The sequence below is a fragment of the Oncorhynchus mykiss genome, chromosome 13 (genome assembly GCF_013265735.2).
Source record: "Oncorhynchus mykiss isolate Arlee chromosome 13, USDA_OmykA_1.1, whole genome shotgun sequence".
Classification (NCBI taxonomy): domain Eukaryota; kingdom Metazoa; phylum Chordata; class Actinopteri; order Salmoniformes; family Salmonidae; genus Oncorhynchus; species Oncorhynchus mykiss.
Window position 1 is genome coordinate 2,617,555 of NC_048577.1, and position 22,409 is coordinate 2,639,963.

The window sequence follows — 22,409 nt, forward strand, 5'->3', positions numbered from 1 at the left end:
TATATAATGAACAGACTAGGTCTATACTGCTCCTGCATGGTGTAACAATACATCATGTAGATGTATATAATGAACAGACTAGGTCTATACTGCTCCTACATGGTGTAACAATACATCATGTATATAATGAACAGACTAGGTCTATACTGCTCCTACAGGGTGTAACAATACATCATGTATATAATGAACAGACTAGGTCTATACTGCTCCTACATGGTGTAACAATACATCATGTATATAATGAACAGACTAGGTCTATACTGCTCCTACATGGTGTAACAATACATCATGTAGATGTATATAATGAACAGACTAGGTCTATACTGCTCCTACATGGTGTAACAATAAATCATGTAGATGTATATAATGAACAGACTAGGTCTATACTGCTCCTGCATGGTGTAACAATACATCATGTAGATGTATATAATGAACAGACTAGGTCTATACTGCTCCTACATGGTGTAACAATACATCATGTAGATGTATATAATGAACAGACTAGGTCTATACTGCTCCTACATGGTGTAACAATACATCATGTATATAATGAACAGACTAGGTCTATACTGCTCCTACATGGTGTAACAATACATCATGTATATAATGAACAGACTAGGTCTATACTGCTCCTACATGGTGTAACAATAAATCATGTAGATGTATATAATGAACAGACTAGGTCTATACTGCTCCTACATGGTGTAACAATACATCATGTATATAATGAACAAACTAGGTCTATACTGCTCCTACATGGTGTAACAATACATCATGTAGATGTATATAATGAACAGACTAGGTCTATACTGCTCCTACATGGTGTAACAATACATCATGTATATAATGAACAGACTAGGTCTATACTGCTCCTGTATGGTGTAACAATACATCATGTAGATGTATATAATGAACAGACTAAGTCTATACTGCTCCTACATGGTGTAACAATACATCATGTATATAATGAACAGACTAGGTCTATACTGCTCCTACATGGTGTAACAATACATCATGTATATAATGAACAGACTAGGTCTATACTGCTCCTACATGGTGTAACAATACATCATGTATATAATGAACAGACTAGGTCTATACTGCTCATACATGGTGTAACAATACATCATGTAGATGAATATGGATTGATGAGGAATTGAAAAACTGTATATTTGAAAGAGTTGGGGCAAAAGGAGTGGCTAATAAGTCTGGCTGCACATCTGACTGGCTGTTTTACTGCAAATTGAGAAATTATGTGACTAAACTCAACAAGCAATATAAACATTATTATGAAGCCAAGATCAATGAAATGAAGAATGATGTAAAAAAACTTTGGAATACTTTAAATGAAATTATGGGCAGAAAGACATTCAACTCCGTCTTTTATCCAATCAGATGGCATATTCATCACAAAACCATTTGATGTTGCCAATTATTTTAATTATTATTTCATTGGCTAAGTGGGCAAACTTAGGCAGGAAATTCCCACGACAAACAGGGAGCAATTATATTCATGCAGAAAAAAACCAATAATGAAAGAAAAGCAGTCCAAGTTTGAATTTTGTAAAGTTAGTGTGGGAGAGGTGGAAAAATGATTGTTATCGATCAATAATGATAAATCTCCTGGCATTGACAACTAAGATGGAAAGCTACTGAGGACGGTAGCTGACTCTATAGCCACTCCTATCTGACATATTTTTAACATGAGCCGAGAGGAAAGTCTTTGTCCTCAGGCCTGGAGGGAAGCCAAAGTAATTCCACTACCCAAGAGTGGTAAAGCGGCCTTTACTGGTTCTAACAGCAGACCTATCAGCTTGCTGCCAGCTCTTAGCAAACTGTTGTAAAAAAATGGTGTTTGACCAATTACAATGCTATATTTCTGTAAACAAATGAACAACAGACTTTCAGCATGCTTATAGAGAAGGGCACTCAACATGTACTGCACTGACACAAATGACTGATGATTGGTTGAAAGAAATTTATAATAATTAGATTGTGGGAGCTGTACTGTTAGATTTCAGTGCAGCCTTTGATATTGTTGACCATAACCTGTTGTTGAAAAAAACGTATGTGCTATGGCTTGTCAACCTCTGCAATATCGTGGATTCAGAGCTATCTATCTAATTAAACTCAATGGGTTTTCTTTAACGGAAGCTTCTCTAATGTCAAACATATGAAGTGTGATGTACCGCAGGGCAGCTCTCTAGGCCCTCTACTCTTTTCTATTTTTACCAATGGCCAGCCACTGGCATTAAACAAAGCATGTGTGTCCATGTATGCTGATGATTCAACTATATAAGCACCAGCAACCACAGCTAATGAGGTCACTGAAACCCTTAACAAAGAGTTGCAGTCTGTTTTGGAATGCGTGGGCAGTAATAAACTGGTCCTGCACATCTCTAAAACTAAGAGCATTGTATTTGGTACAAATCATTCCTTAAGTTCTAGACCTCAGCTGAATCTGGTAATGAATTGTGTGGCTGTTGAACAAGTTGAGGAGACTAAATTACTTGGCATTACCTTAGATTGTAAACTGTCATGGTCAAAACAAATAGATTCAATGGTTGTAAAGCTGGGGAGAGGTCTAGCCATAATAAAGAGATGCTCTGCTTTTTTGACACCACATTCCAAAAAGCATGTTCTGCAGGCTCTAGATTTGTCTAATCTTGGTTATTGTCCAGTCGTGTGGTCCAGTGCTGCAAGGAAAGACCTAGTTAAGGTGCAGCTGGCCCAGAACAGAGCGGCACGTTTGTAATCAGAGGGCTGATATAAATACTATTTATGCCAGTCTCTCTTGGCTAAGAGTTGAGGAGAGACTGACTGCATCACTTCCTCTTTTACATGAATGTGTTGAAAATCCCAAATTGTTTGCATAGTCAACTTACACACAGCTCTGACACACACACTTATCCCACCAGGGGTCTTTTCATAGTCCCCAAATCCAGATCAAATTCAAGAAAACGTAAAGAGCCCTTATTGCATGGAACTTCCTTCCATCTCATATTGCTCAAATAAACAGCAAACCTGGTTTCAAAAAACAGATAAAGCAACACCTCACGGCACAACGCCTCTCCCCTATTGGACCTAGATAGTTTGTGTGTATGCATTGATATGTAGGCTACGTGTGCCTTTTATAAAATGTATGTTGTTCTGTCCTTGAGCTGTTCTTGTCTATTGATGTTCTGTGTTATGTCATTCTGTATTATGTTCTGTGTGGACCCCAGGAAGTAGATGCTGCTTTTGCAACAGCTAATGGGGATCCTAATAAAATACCAAATATAATGAACGTCCACTCGTGGCGTTCCACATTTGATTGATATTCGTACAAAATTCATTAAATCCTTTTGACATTCAGCACCTTAATTTTCTCTGACATGGTGGAACTATTGGGCATTCATGTGCTCCTGGGAAGTGGGAAACTAGGAAGTGGGAAGTCTGACATGGTGGAACTATTGGGCATTCATGTGCTCCTGGGAAGTGGGAAGTCTGACATGGTGGAACTATTGGGCATTCATGTGCTCCTGGGAAGTGGGAAACTAGGAAGTGGGAAGTCTGACGTGGAACTATTGGGCATTCATGTGCTCCTGGGAAGTGGGAAACTAGGAAGTGGGAAGTCTGACGTGGAACTATTGGGCATTTTCTCAGAATTTCCCACTTGTAATTCCGATTTAGAGGGTCAGTCAAGCGAAATTTCCCACTGGGAACTAGGAGTTTATGATAAGTCCCTGGTTCGAATCCCAAAGCCAACTAGGGGAAAAATCACTTAACCCTAATTGCTCCTGTAAGTCTCTCTGGATAAGAGTGCTGTGCTAAATTAGTCAAATGTAAATAATGAGGTATCTAGTCTGGATTTAACCTCATAAGAAGATAGTTGAATCATATGGAGGTTTCATTTTGGTCTCTCTGTTTAACCAAATACTCTGTCTTTGGCAGGAGAGAGACCAGACTCTTACTCTGACAGCGGGAGTACTTCAGGGGAACCAGACCCAGAGATTCCCAAACCAGTGAAACCACACCACTGCACCCAATGTGGAAATACATTTTTCTCATCAGGGGACCTGAAAAAGCATAAGAGAACACACACTGTAGAGAGGCCTTTCCAATGCTCTCAGTGTGGAAAGCGATTTATCCAGTCATCACATTTGAAAGAGCATAAGAGAATACACACAGGAGAGAAGCCTTACCACTGTTGTCATTGTGGACAGAGTTTTAGGTGGTTAGTGACCCTGAAAACACATGAGAGGACACATACTGGAGAGAAGCCTTTCCAATGCTCCCAGTGTGGGAATGCTTTTACACGGTTAGAGAAGCTGAAAGAACATGAGAGAATTCACACTGGTGAAAAGCCTTTCCAATGCTTGCAATGTGAAAAGAGATTTATCCAGTCATGGAATCTCAAAGAGCATGAGAGGATACACACAGGAGAGAAGCCTTTCCAATGCTTTCAGTGTGGAAAGAGTTTTACCCGGTTAAGGTACCTGAGTAAGCATAAAGAAATACACACGGGAGCGAAGCCCTACCACTGTTCTCATTGTGGACAGAGTTTTAGGTGGTTAGTAAGACTTAAAACACATGAAAGAATACACACAGGAGAGAACCTTTCAACTGCTCTCAATGTGGAATTACTTTTACCTTGTTAGGGAGCCTGAAATCACACCAGAGGACACATGATAAAAGCCATACCACTGCTCTCATTGTGGAAAGAGAACATGAAATCACATGATCGAATATAGAGGCCGGGGCCATATTTGCGAACATAAGCAAGCATATGAAGTTAAATGGTTTTCATGCACAAGATGCATATCAGCCAATGAAAAGTGTTGATTCACTTACATGTGACTGACCGCTAATTTGTAGCTGCTCCCATCAGATAACATTAGCCTTATGCTAACCTCCCCAGGTGACAGTGATTACATCCTGGCACAACGTCTGCCTCAGCCAATCAATTATCTTAGATATTCTATACACCAACCAATGGTATTTCTTTTAAAAAATAGGTCAACCCTGGCCATGTGTTTTTATGGGGGGAAAAAAGATAAATCGGGTCCTTGCATACAAAAAAAAGTTTAGCGTTGTTAAAAAAACAAAGAGCCTTATGGATTTATCATCTAGTGTAACAGTCATGTAGTCTATCGTCAGTGGTGGATCATCCCAACTGTCAAACTTATGTAAAAGCAAAGATTACCTTTCTTAGGTTCTAATATTCAGAGTTAAAACTCAAAGGAGACTCTGAAAGCTTTATAACCAAGTTCATTCTTCCCAGAGGGCCAATAGAGCTGCATCAGACAAAGACGTTGTTCACACAAGCACTGATATTTAACCCCCCCGTCATCACTCATCCATGTCTCTCTCCCCTTATCAAGCACTGATATTTAACCCCCCGTCATCACTCATCCATGTCTCTCTCCCCTTATCAAGCACTGATATTTAACCCTTCCTCCCAGGCTGAGTCTCCTCTTGTTCATCTGAACCTACATTGTATCTTTACTGCTAGGCAGGAAACTTAGTGATACGGGCCATAAACTTGTCTTTCTCCCTTAACGTGACCTGACCTCGACCCCCGTCATCACTCATCCATGGCTCTCTCCCCTTATCAATGCTTGCCACGTGAGATCGCTTTCCCTGCACTCAGCACATTCCAAGATTAATTGCATCCACTATATACTTTCCTCCTACAGATAACCCTTCACTTCTGGTGTAGTTTAGGAGTCCCAAGTTTAGGAGTTAGTACCCAGAATCCATCAGCATAATAGAAAATGACTCAAGTGAAAGTCACTCAGTAAAATACAACTTGAGTAAAAGTCTAAAGTGTTTGGTTTTAAATGTACTTATGTATAAATAATTTCAAATTCCTTATATTTAAGCAAACCAGAAGACACCATTTTCTTGTTTTTTTAAATGTATGGATAGCCAGGGGCACACTCCAACACTTATATTTACAAATGACGCATTTGTGTTTAGAGAGACAGATCAGAGGCAGTTGGGATGACCATGGATGTTCTCTTCCTTAGTGCGTGAATTTGACAATTCTCCTGTCCCGCTAAGCATTCAAAATGTTCAGAGTACTTGTGGTGGTGTCAGGGAAATGCATCATTTTCTTTAGGAATGTAGTAAAAGTTGTCAAAAATATTAACAGTAAAATAACATACAGATACCCCCCCCCCCCCCAAAAAAATGTCTTAAGTAGTACTTTAAAGTATTTTTACTTAAGTACTTTATACTACTGGCTATCGCTATCATCATCACTTCTAGGTGGCACACACTGCTAAAGCTTTTTAACCGTGGGGGTTCGAGTCCACCTCACATCAAGCTTTTTAACCGTGGGGTTCGAGTCCACCTCACATCAGGCTTTTTAACCGTGGGGCTCGAGTCCACCTCACATCAAGCTTTTTAACCGTGGGGCTCGAGTCCACCTCACATCAAGCTTTTTAACCGTGGGGCTCGAGTCCACCTCACATCAGGCTTTTTAACCGTGGGGTTCGAGTCCACCTCACATCAAGCTTTTTAACCGTGGGGTTCGAGTCCACCTCACATCAGGCTTTTTAACCGTGGGGCTCGAGTCCACCTCACATCAAGCTTTTTAACCGTGGGGTTCGAGTCCACCTCACATCAAGCTTTTTAACCGTGGGGCTCGAGTCCACCTCGCATAAAGCTTTTTAACCGTGGGGTTCGAGTCCACCTCGCATAAAGCTTTTTAACCGTGGGGCTCGAGTCCACCTCGCATAAAGCTTTTTAACCGTGGGGTTCGAGTCCACCTCGCATCAAGCTTTTTAACCGTGGGGTTCGAGTCCACCTCGCATAAAGCTTTTTAACCGTGGGGTTTGAGTCCACCTCGCATCAGGCTTTTTAACCGTGGGGCTCGAGTCCACCTCGCATCAAGCTTTTTAACCGTGGGGTTCGAGTCCACCTCGCATAAAGCTTTTTAACCGTGGGGTTTGAGTCCACCTCGCATCAGGCTTTTTAACCGTGGGGCTCGAGTCCACCTCGCATCAAGCTTTTTAACCGTGGGGTTCGAGTCCACCTCACATCAAGCTTTTTAACCGTGGGGTATTGAGGAAAAAACTGTTCAACGTCGGTCCTTGATGCTCGACCCAAAACGCGTGTGACGAAGTGGATTATTCTAATAATGCATAAACTATCAAATATTGTAGGCCTGCGTCTAAGTGTAGCCTACATACAAATATACTGTGGCAGACCAAGGGGGGTTGGGTCAAAACAGTTACACAGATCAGACACGGACAGAGTAGGATTAGCTCAGTTTCAAAGGTGTTTATTAAAGTAATAGTTAAAAGGAATAGTTCTCCCCCATGAGACCCTCTCCGAGATACCATCTTCTGGGCTCCGGGGTCTTGCTGTATCCTGCGGGGATCAAAAACTGAACTCACTCCTGTTACCTCGGCAACTGTCCCAAACTATACGGGAGTCCTTTCTTCCCCCACTCTCTCCCCTGTGTGCTGTCCTTCCGGCAGCATTATGGGACTTGTACATCTGGTGAGCAATCAGCCCTTGATTACTCACCAATCCCAATCAGCCCAAATTAGTCCTGGCCGGAGAGCCCGTCGAGACCTGGCACGTCCAGCAGATGGAGCCAGCGCCTCGTGATGTTTTACTCCGTCTGTCAGCAGGCCCTCGACGAGTCTCCCCCTGGTGGCTGACCTGCAGTACGCCACAATACAAATGACAGCCAAATGTTATTATAAAATGTATAGAGAACGTCAGCCTACATTTAGGTGTACGCGTCCATGTACTATAGCCCATGCAATATGATTATTATGCAATAGCAGTGTGTTGCTATAGCCTATGCAATATGATTAATATGCAATAGCAGTGTGTTGCTGAAGAAAGAGGTAGCTCCTTATTAGGTTCATTCTTCAATTTTGGGGCGGCAGGGTAGCCTAGTGGTTAGAGCGTTGGACTAGTAACTGGAAGGTTGCAAGTTCAAACCTGACAAAGCTGACAAATCTGTCGTTCTGCCCCTGAACAAGTCAGTTAACCCACTGTTCCTAGGCCGTCATTGAAAATAAGAATTTGTTTTTAACTGACTTGTCTGGTTAAATAAAGGTCAAATAAAAAGGCAAAAAAATGGTGGCCCTCCATTTACTTGTATCATTAAAACATCTTGCAAATCACCAGCAGAAGGTGAACTTTTTGAATTCATTTTCACATTCATTCTGTTGGTAAAGCTTTACAAATTGAATCGTACAGTGCCTTGCGAAAGTATTCGGCCCCCTTGAACTTTGCGACCTTTTGCCACATTTCAGGCTTCAAACATAAAGATATAAAACTGTATTTTTTTGTGAAGAATCAACAAGAAGTGGGACACAATCATGAAGTGGAACGACATTTATTGGATATTTCAAACTTTTTTAACAAATCAAAAACTGAAAAATTGGGCGTGCAAAATTATTCAGCCCCTTTACTTTCAGTGCAGAAAACTCTCTCAAGCTGTCCCTTTTCAACACAATACACGTGATCGTTGCTTTAATGACCAGAACAACATGCTGTTGGACTGAGGTTTGTTAGACACTTCAATCCAGGATGCAAGTGTTGAAACAGGTCTAACCACTTCTAGCGATTTTAATTGGCTGATGCACTTGTGCCAGGATATAAGCAGTACTAGCTGTTGAAGTTAGCATAGGGCTGATGTGACTACAATTTAGCGTTTTGGCCATCAACACATTTAATTGGCTGTTAAGCATTTTTGTGCACTATAACCCATTTGTACTGAAACAAAAAATATAAAACGCAACATGCAACAATTTAAAAGATTTTTACTGAGTTGCAGTTCATAGAAGGAAATCAGTCCATTAATAAATTGATTAGGCCCTAATCTACAGATTTCACATGACTGGGTAGGGGCGCAGCCATGGGTGGGTTTAGGAGGGCATAGGCCCACCCACTGAGGAGCCAGGACCAGCCAAACAGAATTAGTTTTTCCTCCACAAAAGGGCTTTATTACAGACAGAAATACTGGGTGGGTTGGTGGGTGGGCCTATGCCTCAGAAGATCCCGCAGGTGAAGAAGCCGGATGTGGATGCCCTGGGCTGGCGTGGTTACACATGCTCTGCGGTTGTGAGGCTGGTTGACGTACTGCCAAATTCTCTAAAACAACGTTGGAGGCGGCTCATGGTAGAGAAATGAACATCAATTCTCTGGCAACAGCTCTAGTGGATATTCCTGCAGTCAGCATGCCAATTGCACGCTCACTCAAAACTTGAGACATCTGAAGGCATTGTGTTGTGTGACAAAACTGCACATTTTAGAGTGGCCTTTTATTGTCCCCAGCACAAGATGCACCTGTGTAATGATGTAACCTTTATTTAACTAGGAAATTGTGGGCCAATTGTGTGCCGCCCTATGGGATTCCCATTCACAGCCAGATGTAATACAGCCTGGATTCGAACCAGGGACTGTAGTGATGCCTCTTGCACTGAGATGCAGTGCCTAAGAAACCTGCGCTACTCGGGATCATGCTGTTTAATCAGCTTCTTGAAATGCCACACCTGTTGTCAAGTGGATGGATTATCTTGGCAAGGAGTAATGCTCACTAATAGGGATGTAAATAAAATTGTGCACAACATTTGAGAGAAATAAGCTTTTTGTGCAAATGGAACATTTCCGGGATATTTTATTTCAGCTCATGAAACATTTTGGACCAACACTTTACATGTTGCATTTTTGTTCAGTATAACTTGAAATGCTTGCTTATGTTCACGTATAGCCCGCTGTTTTACCGACACATGGTTTTTGACTGAAAATGTGTGTGTTTGTTTATGCAACATGAAATCAAAGTGTCTACACTGAGTCAGGGGTCTTCAACAGATCGATCACAAGCCATCTCAATCCAATTGAACGTCTGTGGGATGAGACGTAATGAGCTATTCGGGGTGGAGATTCACTACCAGCCAACTTGACACAAGTGTGGGAAGCATTGCGGTCAACATGAGCCATTATCCCTGTGGAATATTTTTGACACCTTGTAGAGTCCATGCCCCGACAAATTGAGGCTGTTCTGAGGGCAAAAGGGGGTGTAAACTCAATATTAGTAATGTGTCCAATAGTGGATGTTTATTATATATATCGACATGATGTATTGTATCAAACACATGAATGGAATGGAATCAAACACATGAATGGAATGGTATCAAACACATGAATGGAATGGTATCAAACACATGAATGGAATGTTTGATACCATTCCATTCACTCCATTCCGGCCATCATTATGAGCCATCCTCCCCTCAGCAGCCTCCACTGATCTGTAGTAGATATTAGGTATGTTTTAAATTCTCACTCATAAACATTTTGAACTAATCAACGCTTGGCTTCCTTTTTACGTCTCAATATAATGTTTTTCTTTAATAAAATAAATGAAAAATATACGTTTTTTCTGAATTTCTTTTACTTTTCCCTTAATTTCGTTACCCACTCCAGTCAGCAGATGGCGATGTGCATCTTTCAGGCGATACTGCTAGTGTGACTTTTAAGTTTATTTACAATGACGGCCTACACCAGCCAAACCTGGACCACCCTGGGGCAATCGTGCGCCGCCCTATGGGACTCCCAATCACGGCCGGTTGTGATACAGCCTATAATCGAACCAGACCCTTCTGAGTATTCCCTACAATACTTTTACTGCGGCACATCGAACCAGACCCTTCTGAGTATTCACTACAATACTTTTACTGCGGCACACATAATAGTTTTTTTTTCTCTATAAGCCAATATGTACCTGTAGAAAAGGCCCATGGAGTTGGTGGAATACTCCTTTAATTGATTGCCATTTACTCAGCTGGGCCAGGGGCGCTTTAATTAGGTCAGGTGGAAATGTCAGACAGATCTTAACTCCATAAAAGGAGGAAATTGCCATCGCCTGATCTCGCTGCTTTCTCTTCCTTAACTCCATCTGATCCAGAAGTTATGTGCGTCCATGAATCCACGTAAGTCGACCGACTCTTACCTTTCATCTGAATTGTCTGTGGCGATCGGGAGAGTGGGCCATTCAGTTATTGTTAATAGTTATTACCGCGGAGCGCGGCTTGGAGCGCAGCTTCAAACATATTGTGTAATGTGAATTGTCAATGATCACGGCCCTACGGATCCTCATAGGCCAATTATGCAATCGATATGGTTCATATGTATTGAAATGAATTATATGTACACATGAAGACAATTGAAAGAGTGAAATGAGAAACGTCATTGTTTGCTAACTGATTGACTTTGATGGGGATTATAGATTGTATAACCATTCACTGTTTGTATTCTTTCATGATTTATGATAAATAGTTACGAGCCTAAATGTCTCGCGGATGATTACTATTGACTGAATGAACTGAACTGTTGACCTCCCTAACTTGTGTTAATAATGAATGATATGATTTGATCTTTGATTATGAATCTGATTGGATACATGTTATTTGTTTCCTGTGTGATGCAGCACAGACTACTCAGTAAATATACCACTTTATGGTTAAAGGAATTCCTGCCTCAGTCTCATCCATTCCTCTGTCACCTGACACACTGTTCACCTTCACTGTCAGTCATCCTACCTGTCCAGTTACCCACACAGATTCCGCTAATCTTTCATTACCGTTGTTTCATATAGAGTGATTCGCGTTGGGGGCATTTATTTGACCTTGGAACATGTTTTAAAACCCTAATTTAATACAAATGTCACTTAAATATGAATAATTGTTCATGTTTAGACAATTATTTTTCATATATAATTAATGAATACAAGTTATTGACACGCTATTTAGAAAAATGTAGACATTCCATAACCCCGGGAAGTTTTAGTGTAGCTGACGAGACGCAGAGCTAGTGCCGCTTTCAAAACATTTGGGAACTCGGAAAAATACGATCTTCAGGTCGGAAAGTCGGAGCTCTAAAAAGAGGCCCGAGTTCCCAAGTTGGAATTCCGAGTTGAATGACCGTTCAAATCGACTTTTCCCAGTCGGAGCTAGTTCCCCCCCCCCCCCCCCCCCCCCCCCCCCCCCCCTTATTTCCCAGTTGTGTTGAACGCCCTGAATCGGAAGTCGGAGATTTCCGAATTCCCAGTTGTTTTGTACGCAGCATAGAATTGTACCGCAGGCATCACAGAGGTCAGATGCTGTGGTGGCGGCTGCAGAGAAGTACTTGGGTGTATGAGATTTTACTACAAGGTGTTTTGAGCGATAGTGTCCCGTCCTCCCAGGCTACTGTCCTGGTGTAGGATCAGATAGGTCCAAAGTAGTGGAATAGTGATTAGTTTTTAATGGGTGTGGGATTAGTTGCTAGGTCTTTTTTATTTCAGTGTAAAGAATTCATACTACAGAGTAGGCTTATACACAGCCATACAGTAGGTGGCGGTATAACACCTATAACATTTGTTTGCAGACCGCCATAATACCAAAGAAGAAGCAGACGCTGCTCTTGTCAGCCATCTCGTTAGCTTGCTAGCCAACATAGCAGAAACATTTGAGCCCTTTAGACACTTTCAGTGACGGTTAGCCACTGTGTTTTAACTTTAAACCCACTTCTGTCGTATCTACTAGTTACCCCATTTACTGTCATGTGTACGCTGTTGCTGTTAGTTAGCTAGCTGGCTTGTTAAATTGGCAGTAGCACTAGGCTAGTCGCTAATTCTAACTAGCTAGCTAAGTGACATCCTCGACCATGAGTTCACTGAGTTACTTGCACCCTGCTAAAGAAGAGGCATGCTGGGCGGAAGAAGAAGCTCTCGTGAAAGTGGAGAGGAGGCTGTTAAACAAGAAGTAGAGGATGAGGCTGTTTCAGTAGACATTTCAGTGAAAGAAGAGGAATAAGCTTTCAGAGTGAAAGAGGAGGATGTTAATGTGAAAGAAGAAGAGGATGTTAATGTGAAAGAAGAAGAGGAGGATGTTAATGTGAAAAAAGAAGAGGAGGATGTTAATGTGAAAAAAGAAGAAGAGGATGTTAATGTGAAAGAAGAAGAGGAGGATGTTAATGTGAAAGAAGAAGAAGAGGAGGATGTTAATGTGAAAGAAGAAGAAGAGGAGGATGTTAATGTGAAAGAAGAAGAAGAGGTTGGATGCAGTTTTTGTAGTGAAAGGAGGAGGGGGAGGATGACTGACCAAGAAGTTTTGGAATTGAAGGAGGGGGAGATTGGAGATTTAATGAACACCAGTGAGTTCTGTCTTAAAAACATGGGCACAAACGCTACTGTTGTTGAACTGTGTGGCTTTAAAAGGGCATTCATCTACACACATTTTATTTGATCACATATACATACTTGTAGATGTTATCCCAGGTGTAGAAATGCTTATGTTTCCAGCTCCAACAGTGCAGTAATACCTAGCAAAACTTAATACCAAACAATACACACAAATCCAAAACATTTGGAGAGAGAGATTGCAGTAATAACTAGCAAAACTTAATACCAAACAATAAACACAAATCCAAAACATTTGGAGAGAGAGATTGCAGTAATAACTAGCAAAACTTAATACCAAACAATACACACAAATCCAAAACATTTGGAGAGAGAAATTAAGAAGTATCAGAACGAGCAATTGCCAGAGTCCAGAAGATAAATATATATAATGGTGTTTGTGGACAGTATCTGAATTAAAACGGTGGGTACAGCGTTAGTTATATAGGATGAGCCATAACTAGAATACACTATATACAGATGAAGTGGGTAAAACATTATGTAAATATTAAAGTGACCAGTGTTCAATGACTATGTACACAGGGCAGCAGTCTCTATGGTGCAGGGTAGAGTATCGGGTGGTAGCCGGGTGGTAACAGTGACTAAGTTCAGGGCAGGGTACTGGTAGGAGGCCTGCTAGTGGTGAATATTTAACTCTCTGATGGCATGGAGATAGAAGCTGTTTTTCAGTGTGTCTGTCCCAGCTTTGATGCAGCTGTACTGCCGCCGGCCTTATAGATGGTAGAAGGGTGAACATGCTGTGGCTCGGGATCCTTGATGAAATTCTTGGCCTTCCTGTGACACCAGGTGCTGTAGATGTCCTGGAGGGCAGTGTGCCCCCTGGTAATGTGTTGGGCTGACCGCACCACCCTCTGGAGAGCACTGCAAACGGTGCAATTGCTGTACCAGGCGGTGATACAGCCCAGCAGGATGCTCTCGATGGTGCATCTGTAGAAGTTTGTCAGGGTTTTAGGGTCTTTAGCCTCCTGAGGTTGAAGAGTTGCTTTTGCGCCTTCTTCACCACCCTGTCTTTGTGAATGAACCATTTTAGGTTGTCGGTGATGTGCAAGCAGAGGAACTTTAACTTTTGACTGTGGCCCATTGATATGATAGGGGGCATGTTCTCTCTGCTGTCGCCTGAAGTCCCCGATCAGCTCCTTGGTTTTGTTGACGTTGAGGGAGAGGTTATATTCCTGGCACCACTCCGCCAGGGCCCTCACCACCTCCCTTTAAGCTGTCTCATTGTTGCTGGTAATCAGGTCTACCACTGTTGTATTGTCAGTAAACTTGATGATTTGAGTTGGAGACTACAAGCTAATTGGTAATAATGCCAAAATATTTTTTCAGAGTGGAGCTTAGTTTATAAATTGCCTGGCTGGGCTGATGGGACAGTGGATGTGTAGAATGGAACTGTCTACAGGCATTACCTGTGGATCATCGTGATTAACTAACAGCTATCAACCATTCAGCATTCAAGATCCAAATGTACCATTTTATGAGGGATCTAGTCTGGATTAAACCTCATAGTTTAATCATGTGGCGGTTTCAGTTAGGGCTGTTTAACCAAATACTCTGTTTGTATTTGGCAGGAGAGAGGCCAGACTCTCACTCTGACAGCGGGAAGAGTCCTTCAAGGGAACCAGACCCAGAGACGCCCAAACCAGCGGGACGACACCACACCTCCCATTGTGGAAAGAGTTTTAAGAGGTTATGGACACTAAAAGAGCATGGGAGAACACACACAGGAGAAAAGCCTAACCACCGCTCAGACTTTGGGAAGAGGTTTTGCCAGATAGACAGCCTGAAACGACATAAGAGAACACACACAGGAGAAAATCCTCACCACTGCTTCCAGTGTGGCAAGAGTTTTACCCGTTTATGTTACCTGAAAATACATGAGCGAATACACTCTGGAGTGAAGCCTCATCACTGTTCCCAATGTGGACAGCGTTTTACCCATTCAGGGAGCCTGAAAAAACACGAGAAAACACACTCAGCAGAGAAGACCTACCACTGCTCCCAGTGTAGAAAAATATTTATCAGTTTATGGTACCTGAGAACGCATGAGAGGGCACACACAGGAGAGAAGCCATATCACTGTTCCCACTGTGAAAAGAGTTTTACCCAGTTAGGGAACCTAAGAACACATGAGAGGGTACACACAGGAGAGAAGCCGTACCACTGTTCCTATTGTGAAAAGAGTTTTACATGGTGGGGGTGCCTGAAAAAGCATGAGTGGATACACACGCGTGAAAAGCCCTACCAGTGCTCCTTGTGTGGAAAGAGTTTTACCCAGTTAGGAAACCTGAACCAGCATGAGAGGACACACACAGGAGGGGATAAGGCCTACCACTGCTCCCAGTGTGAAAAGAGTTTTACCCGGTTAAGGCATCTGAATAAGCACGAAAGAATACATACACAGGAGGAGAAGACATACCACTGCTCTCAATGTGGAAATACATTTTCCCAGTCAGAGGACCTGAAATCACATGAGAGAATAGAGAGGCTGTGTTCTGACTTATTTTTTGATTGAGAATTGTGTTTTTGTTTATGCCACACTAAACCAAATTGTATGTATGAAAGCTTTCGAAAAAAAGAATAGGTCTACTTTTTAATTTTTTTTATCGAGACCATGATCATATATATAAAAAATCTGATATTAACATTTTGATTTGATTAGGAACTTTGATTGATTGGATAGTATCAAGCCTTTAGATGTTCATTTTATATGATTTTTGGGATATTTCAAAATGTAAATAATGAAGTAGATTTATTGGAAGTTGCATTTCTTTTGTTTTAACCTTTAATCTCGTTTCATTTCGTTCATTTGTCTACGATTCATCATCAAGCTAAAAGTTGTATGAAAATGTGACGACGTAGTTCTGATGACGTTAAGTCGTTGACATGAAAAAACATTCACTACCTCGTGAATATTCCCATTGGTATTATTCCACCGTGTCAGAGAGAACTCGGGTGTTGATTGTAAAAAAGGATTTGATTAATGCAAAATATTGTGTTTGAAAATGTTTTAATGTGGAACACCAATAGATCATTATATACATCTACATGATGTATTGTTATACCATGTAGGAGCAGTATAGACCTAGTCTGTTCATTATATACATGATGTATTGTTACACCATGTAGGAGCAGTATAGACCTAGTCTGTTCATTATACACATCTACATGATGTATTGTTACACCATACAGGAGCAGTATAGACCTAGTCTGTTCATTATATACATCTACATGATGTATTGTTACACCATGCAGGAGCAGTATAGACCTAGTCTGTTCATTATATACATCTACATGATGTATTGTTACACCATGCAGGAGCAGTATAGACCTAGTCTGTTCATTATATACATGATGTATTGTTACACCATGCAGGAGCAGTATAGACCTAGTCTGTTCATTATATACATGATGTATTGTTACACCATACAGGAGCAGTATAGACCTAGTCTGTTCATTATATACATCTACATGATGTATTGTTACACCATGTAGGAGCAGTATAGACCTAGTCTGTTCATTATATACATCTACATGATGTATTGTTACACCATGCAGGAGCAGTATAGACCTAGTCTGTTCATTATATACATCTACATGATGTATTGTTACACCATGTAGGAGCAGTATAGACCTAGTCTGTTCATTATATACATCTATCTACATGATGTATTGTTACACCATGCAGGAGCATTATAGACCTAGTCTGTTCATTATATACATCTATCTACATGATGTATTGTTACACCATGCAGGAGCAGTATAGACCTAGTCTGTTCATTATATATATATCTACATTCAATCTGTTTTCCACTCAGGTTATGAATATGTTATTGCAACATTAAAGGTTCTAAATGATGTCACCATTGCCCTTGATTCTAAGCAATGTTGTGCTGCTATTTCTATTGGCTTGGCCAAAGCTTTTGATACGGTAGACCATTCCCTTCTTGTGGGCCGGCTAAGGAGTATTGGTGTCTCTGAGGGGTCTTTGGCCTGGTTTGCTAACTACCCTTCTCAAAGAGTGCAGTGTATAAAGTAAGAACATCTGCTGTCTCTGTCACTGCCTGTCACCAAGGGAGTACCCCAAGGCTCAATCCTAGGCCCCACACTCTTCTCAATTTACATCAACAAACAAAGCTCAGGCAGTAGAATGCTCTCTCACCCATTTATATGCAGATGATAGTCTTATACTCAGCTGGCCCCTCCCCGGATTTTGTGTTAAACACTCTACAACAAAGCTTTCTTAATGTCCAACAAGCGTTCTCTGCCCTTAACCTTGTTCTGTACACCTCCAAAACAAAGGTCATGTGGTTTGGTAGGAAGAATTCCCCTCCCCACCGGTGTGATTACATAACCTCTGAGGGTTTAGAGCTTGATGTAGTCACCTCATACAAGTACTTGGGAGTATGGCTAGACGGTACACTTTCCTTCTCTCAGCACATATCAAAGCTGCAGGCTAAAGTTAAATCTAGACTTGGTTTCCTCTATCATAATCGTTCCTCTTTCACCCCAGCTGCCAAACTAACCCTGATTCAGATGACCATCCTACCCATGCTAGATTACAGAGACTTAATTTATAGATCGACAGGTAAGGGCACTCTCAAGCGGCTAGATGTTTTTTACCATTCGGCCATCAGATTTGCCACCAATGCTCCTTATAGGACACATCACTGCACTCTATACTCCTCTGTAAGCTGGTCATCTCTGTATACCTGGCGCAAGACCCACTGGTTGATGCTTATTTATAAAAACCCTCTTAGGCCTCACTCCCCCCTATCTGACATACCTACTGCAGCCCTCATCCTCCACATACAACACCCGTTCTGCCAGTCACATTCTGTTAAAGGTCCTCAAAGCACACACATCCCTGGGTCGGTCCTCTTTTCAGTTCGCTGCAGCTAGCGACTGGAATGAGCTGCAACAAACACTCAAACTGGACAGTTTTATCTCCATCTCTTCATTCACAGACTCCATCATAGACACTCTTACTGACAGGTTTATCTCCATCTCTTCATTCACAGACTCCATCATAGACACTCTTACTGACAGGTTTATCTCCATCTCTTCATTCACAGACTCCATCATAGACACTCTTACTGACAGGTTTATCTCCATCTCTTCATTCACAGACTCCATCATGGACACTCTTACTGACAGGTTTATCTCCATCTCTTCATTCACAGACTCCATCATAGACACTCTTACTGACAGGTTTATCTCCATCTCTTCATTCACAGACTCCATCATAGACACTCTTACTGACAGGTTTATCTCCATCTCTTCATTCACAGACTCCATCATAGACACTCTTACTGACAGGTTTATCTCCATCTCTTCATTCACAGACTCCATCATAGACACTCTTACTGACAGGTTTATCTCCATCTCTTCATTCACAGACTCCATCATAGACACTCTTACTGACAGGTTTATCTCCATCTCTTCATTCACAGACTCCATCATAGACACTCTTACTGACAGGTTTATCTCCATCTCTTCATTCACAGACTCCATCATAGACACTCTTACTGACAGGTTTATCTCCATCTCTTCATTCACAGACTCCATCATAGACACTCTTACTGACAGGTTTATCTCCATCTCTTCATTCACAGACTCCATCATGGACACTCTTACTGACAGGTTTATCTCCATCTCTTCATTCACAGACTCCATCATAGACACTCTTACTGACAGGTTTATCAATTCAATTCAATTCAAGGGCTTTATTGGCATGGGAAACATGTGTTAACATTGCCAAAGCAAGTGAGGTAGACAACATACAAAGTGAGTATATAAAGTGAAAAACAACAAAAATTAACAGTAGACATTACACATACAGAGGTTTCAAAACAGTAAAGACATTACAAATGTCATATTATATATATATATATATATATATACAGTGTTTTAACAATATACAAATGGTTAAAGGACACAAGATAAAATAAATACGCATAAATATGGGTTGTATTTACAATGGTGTGTGTTCTTCACTGGTTGCCCTTTTCTCGTGGCAACAGGTCACAAATCTTGCTGCTGTGATGGCACACTGTGGAATTTCACCCAGTAGATATGGGAGTTTTTCAAATTTGGATTTGTTTTCGAATTCTTTGTGGATCTGTGTAATCTGAGGGAAATATGTATCTCTAATATGGTCATACATTGGGCAGGAGGTTAGGAAGTGCAGCTCAGTTTCCACCTCATTTTGTGGGCAGTGAGCACATAGCCTGTCTTCTCTTGAGAGCCATGTCTGCCTACGGCGGCCTTTCTCAATAGCAAGGCTATGCTCACTGAGTCTGTACATAGTCAAAGCTTTCCTTAATTTTGGGTCAGTCACAGTGGTCAGGTATTCTGCCGCTGTGTACTCTCTGTTTAGGGCCAAATAGCATTCTAGTTTGCTCTGTTTTTTGTTACCATCTCTTCATTCACAGACTCCATCATGGACACTCTTACTGACAGGTTTATCTCCATCTCTTCATTCACAGACTCCATCATGGACACTCTTACTGACAGGTTTATCTCCATCTCTTCATTCACAGACTCCATCATGGACACTCTTACTGACAGGTTTATCTCCATCTCTTCATTCACAGACTCCATCATAGACACTCTTACTGACAGGTTTATCTCCATCTCTTCATTCACAGACTCCATCATAGACACTCTTACTGACAGGTTTATCTCCATCTCTTCATTCACAGACTCCATCATAGACACTCTTACTGACAGTTATGGCTGCTTCATGTGATGTATTGTTGTCTCTACCTTCTTGCCCTTTGTGCTGTTGTCTGTGCCCAATAATGTTTGTACCATGTTTTGTGCTGCTACCATGTTGCTGTCATGTGGTGTTGCTACCATGCTGTGTTGTCATGTGCTGCTGCCTTGCTATGTTGTTCTTAGGTCTCTATGTAGTTTTGTGGTGTCTCTCTTGTCGTGATGTGTTTTGTCCTATTTCTTTTTAATTTAATTTATTTTTAATCCCATCCCTGCAGAAGGCCTTTTGGTAGGCCGTCATTGTAAATAATAATTTGTTATTAAAACTTCTTAGTGATCGGCGTCCTGTTAACGGGACAGTTGTAAATCATGCAGCGCCTCGCAGATTTTAGAGAAACAACAAATGTCGGTACATATAAGTGTCTTATTTCGGCTGAAAGCTTAAATTCTCGTCAATATAACTGCACTGTCCAATTTACAGTAGCTGCAAAAAAAATGGCATGCTATTGTTTGAGGAGAGCTCCTAACAACAAATTGATAAATTCCCCTCTGAAGGTGAAATGTGTTCTTTCATTCTGAAATCTTGCTCTGATTTATCATCCAAAGGGTCCCAGAGAAAACATGAAGTGTCCTTTTTCATACCCTAAAAAGGTCCATACAGCACGATCAATTTTGTATTTCCACTCGTTCAATTTGCAAAGAAAGGAATCTGAAAATTTAACCCTAAACGTTGTTTCAACCAGTCAGGTCACATTTTGTATGTACTCCTCAGAGATCCTAGAACGTAACCAGACTCCAGTATATCATTAGGGGTGTAGGATATTCTATAGGATACAACATTTTGGTCAGAGAGCGACGCCTTCATGTCATGCCGATGACGCGGCCGGTCTTCATTTGATCAAATTAAATCAAATGTATTTATATAGCCGTTCTTACATCAGCTGATTTATCAAAGTGCTGTACAGAAACGCAGCCTAAAACCCCAAACAGCAAGCAATGCAGGTGTAGAAGCACGGTGGCTAGGAAAAACTCCCTAGAAAGGCCAAAACCTAGGAAGAAACCTAGAGAGAAACCAGGCTATGAGGGGTGGCCAGTCCTCTTCTGGCTGTGCCGGGTGGAGATTATAACAGAACATGGCCAAGATGTTCAAATGTTCATAAATGACCAGCATGGTCAAATAATAATAATCACAGTAGTTGTCGTGGGTGCAACAAGTCAGCACCTCAGGAGTAAATGTCCGTTGGCTTTTCATAGCCGATCATTGAGAGTATCTCTACCACTCCTGCTGTCTCTAGAGAGTTGAAAACAGCAGGTCTGGGACAGGTAGCACGTCCCGTGAACAGGTCAGGGTTCCATAGCCGCAGGCAGAACAATTGAAACTGGAGCAGCAGTTTTAGTGCTTTATCCGGGTAGACGGAAAGTAGTGCATTGCAGTAGTCTAACCTGGATGAATGGATACATTTTTCTGCAACATTTTTGGACAGAAAGTGTCTGATTTTTTTGCAATGTTACGTAGATGGAAAAAAAAGCTGTCCTTGAAACAGTCTTGATATGTTCCTCAAAAGAGAGATCAGGGTCCAGAGTAACGCCGAGGTCCTTCAGTTTTATTTGAGACGACTGTACAACCATCAAGATGAATTGTCAGATTCAACAGAAGATCTCTTTGTTTCTTGGGACCTAGAACAAGCATCTCTGTTTTGATCGACTGTATCTTTGAGCTAGCGAGATGATAGCCAATGATTAACCTTGTGCGACAGCATCTCTGTTTTGATCGACTGTATCTTTGAGCTAGCGAGATGATAGCCAATGATTAACCTTGTGCGACAGCATCTCTGTTAGCTAGATAGCCAATGATTAACCTTGTGCGACAGCATCTCTGTTAGCTAGATAGCCAATGATTAACCTTGTGCGACAGCATGCCTTTTCCTTTTGGACCAAAATGATAAGAATATTGGCTATCTAGCTAGCTTTGTTTGACCCCGATTGGTGCTTATCTGACGAAGGTACACACCCTGATCTCTCTTTTGACAAACATATCAAGACTGTTTCAAGGACAGCTTTTTTTTCCATCTACGTAACATTGCAAAAATCAGAAACTTTGAAAACTGGTTGTTTTGCAAATGTTGAACTTATAAAATGGCTACTAATACTAGAAAAGCTCAATCAAAGTCCAAGTATAGAGATTTGACGATGTTCTCGGCTCTAGGAAGAGTCTTGGTGGTTCCAAACTTCTTCCATTTAAGAATGATGGAGGCCACTTTGTTCTTAAGGACCTTCAATGCTGCAGACATTTTTTATTTTTGTTACCCTTCCCCACATCTGTGCTTCGACACAATCCCCTCGACCTCATGGCTTGTTTTTTTTTTTTGCTGAACTGTCAACTGTGGGACCTTTATATAGACAGGAGTGTGTCTTTCCAAATCATGTCCAATCAATTCAATTTACCACAGGTGGAATCCAATCAAGTTGTAGAAACATCTCAAGGATGATCAATGGAAACAGGATG

At 41.3% G+C, this 22,409-nt stretch overlaps 1 protein-coding gene across 1 annotated transcript in view; it reads left to right on the top strand.

Moving 5' to 3' along the window:
• The window catches only part of LOC110487159 (zinc finger protein 572-like), a 41,689-nt gene extending 25,391 nt beyond the window's left edge, over positions 1 to 16,298 (top strand). Inside the window, exon 2 of the mRNA XM_036942272.1 lies at positions 14,758 to 16,298. Within this exon, the coding sequence (XP_036798167.1) occupies positions 14,758 to 15,701 (944 nt within the window). The 3' untranslated portion in view covers positions 15,702 to 16,298. The remainder of the gene's footprint in view (positions 1 to 14,757) is intronic.
• The last annotated feature ends 6,111 nt before the right edge of the window (positions 16,299 to 22,409 follow it).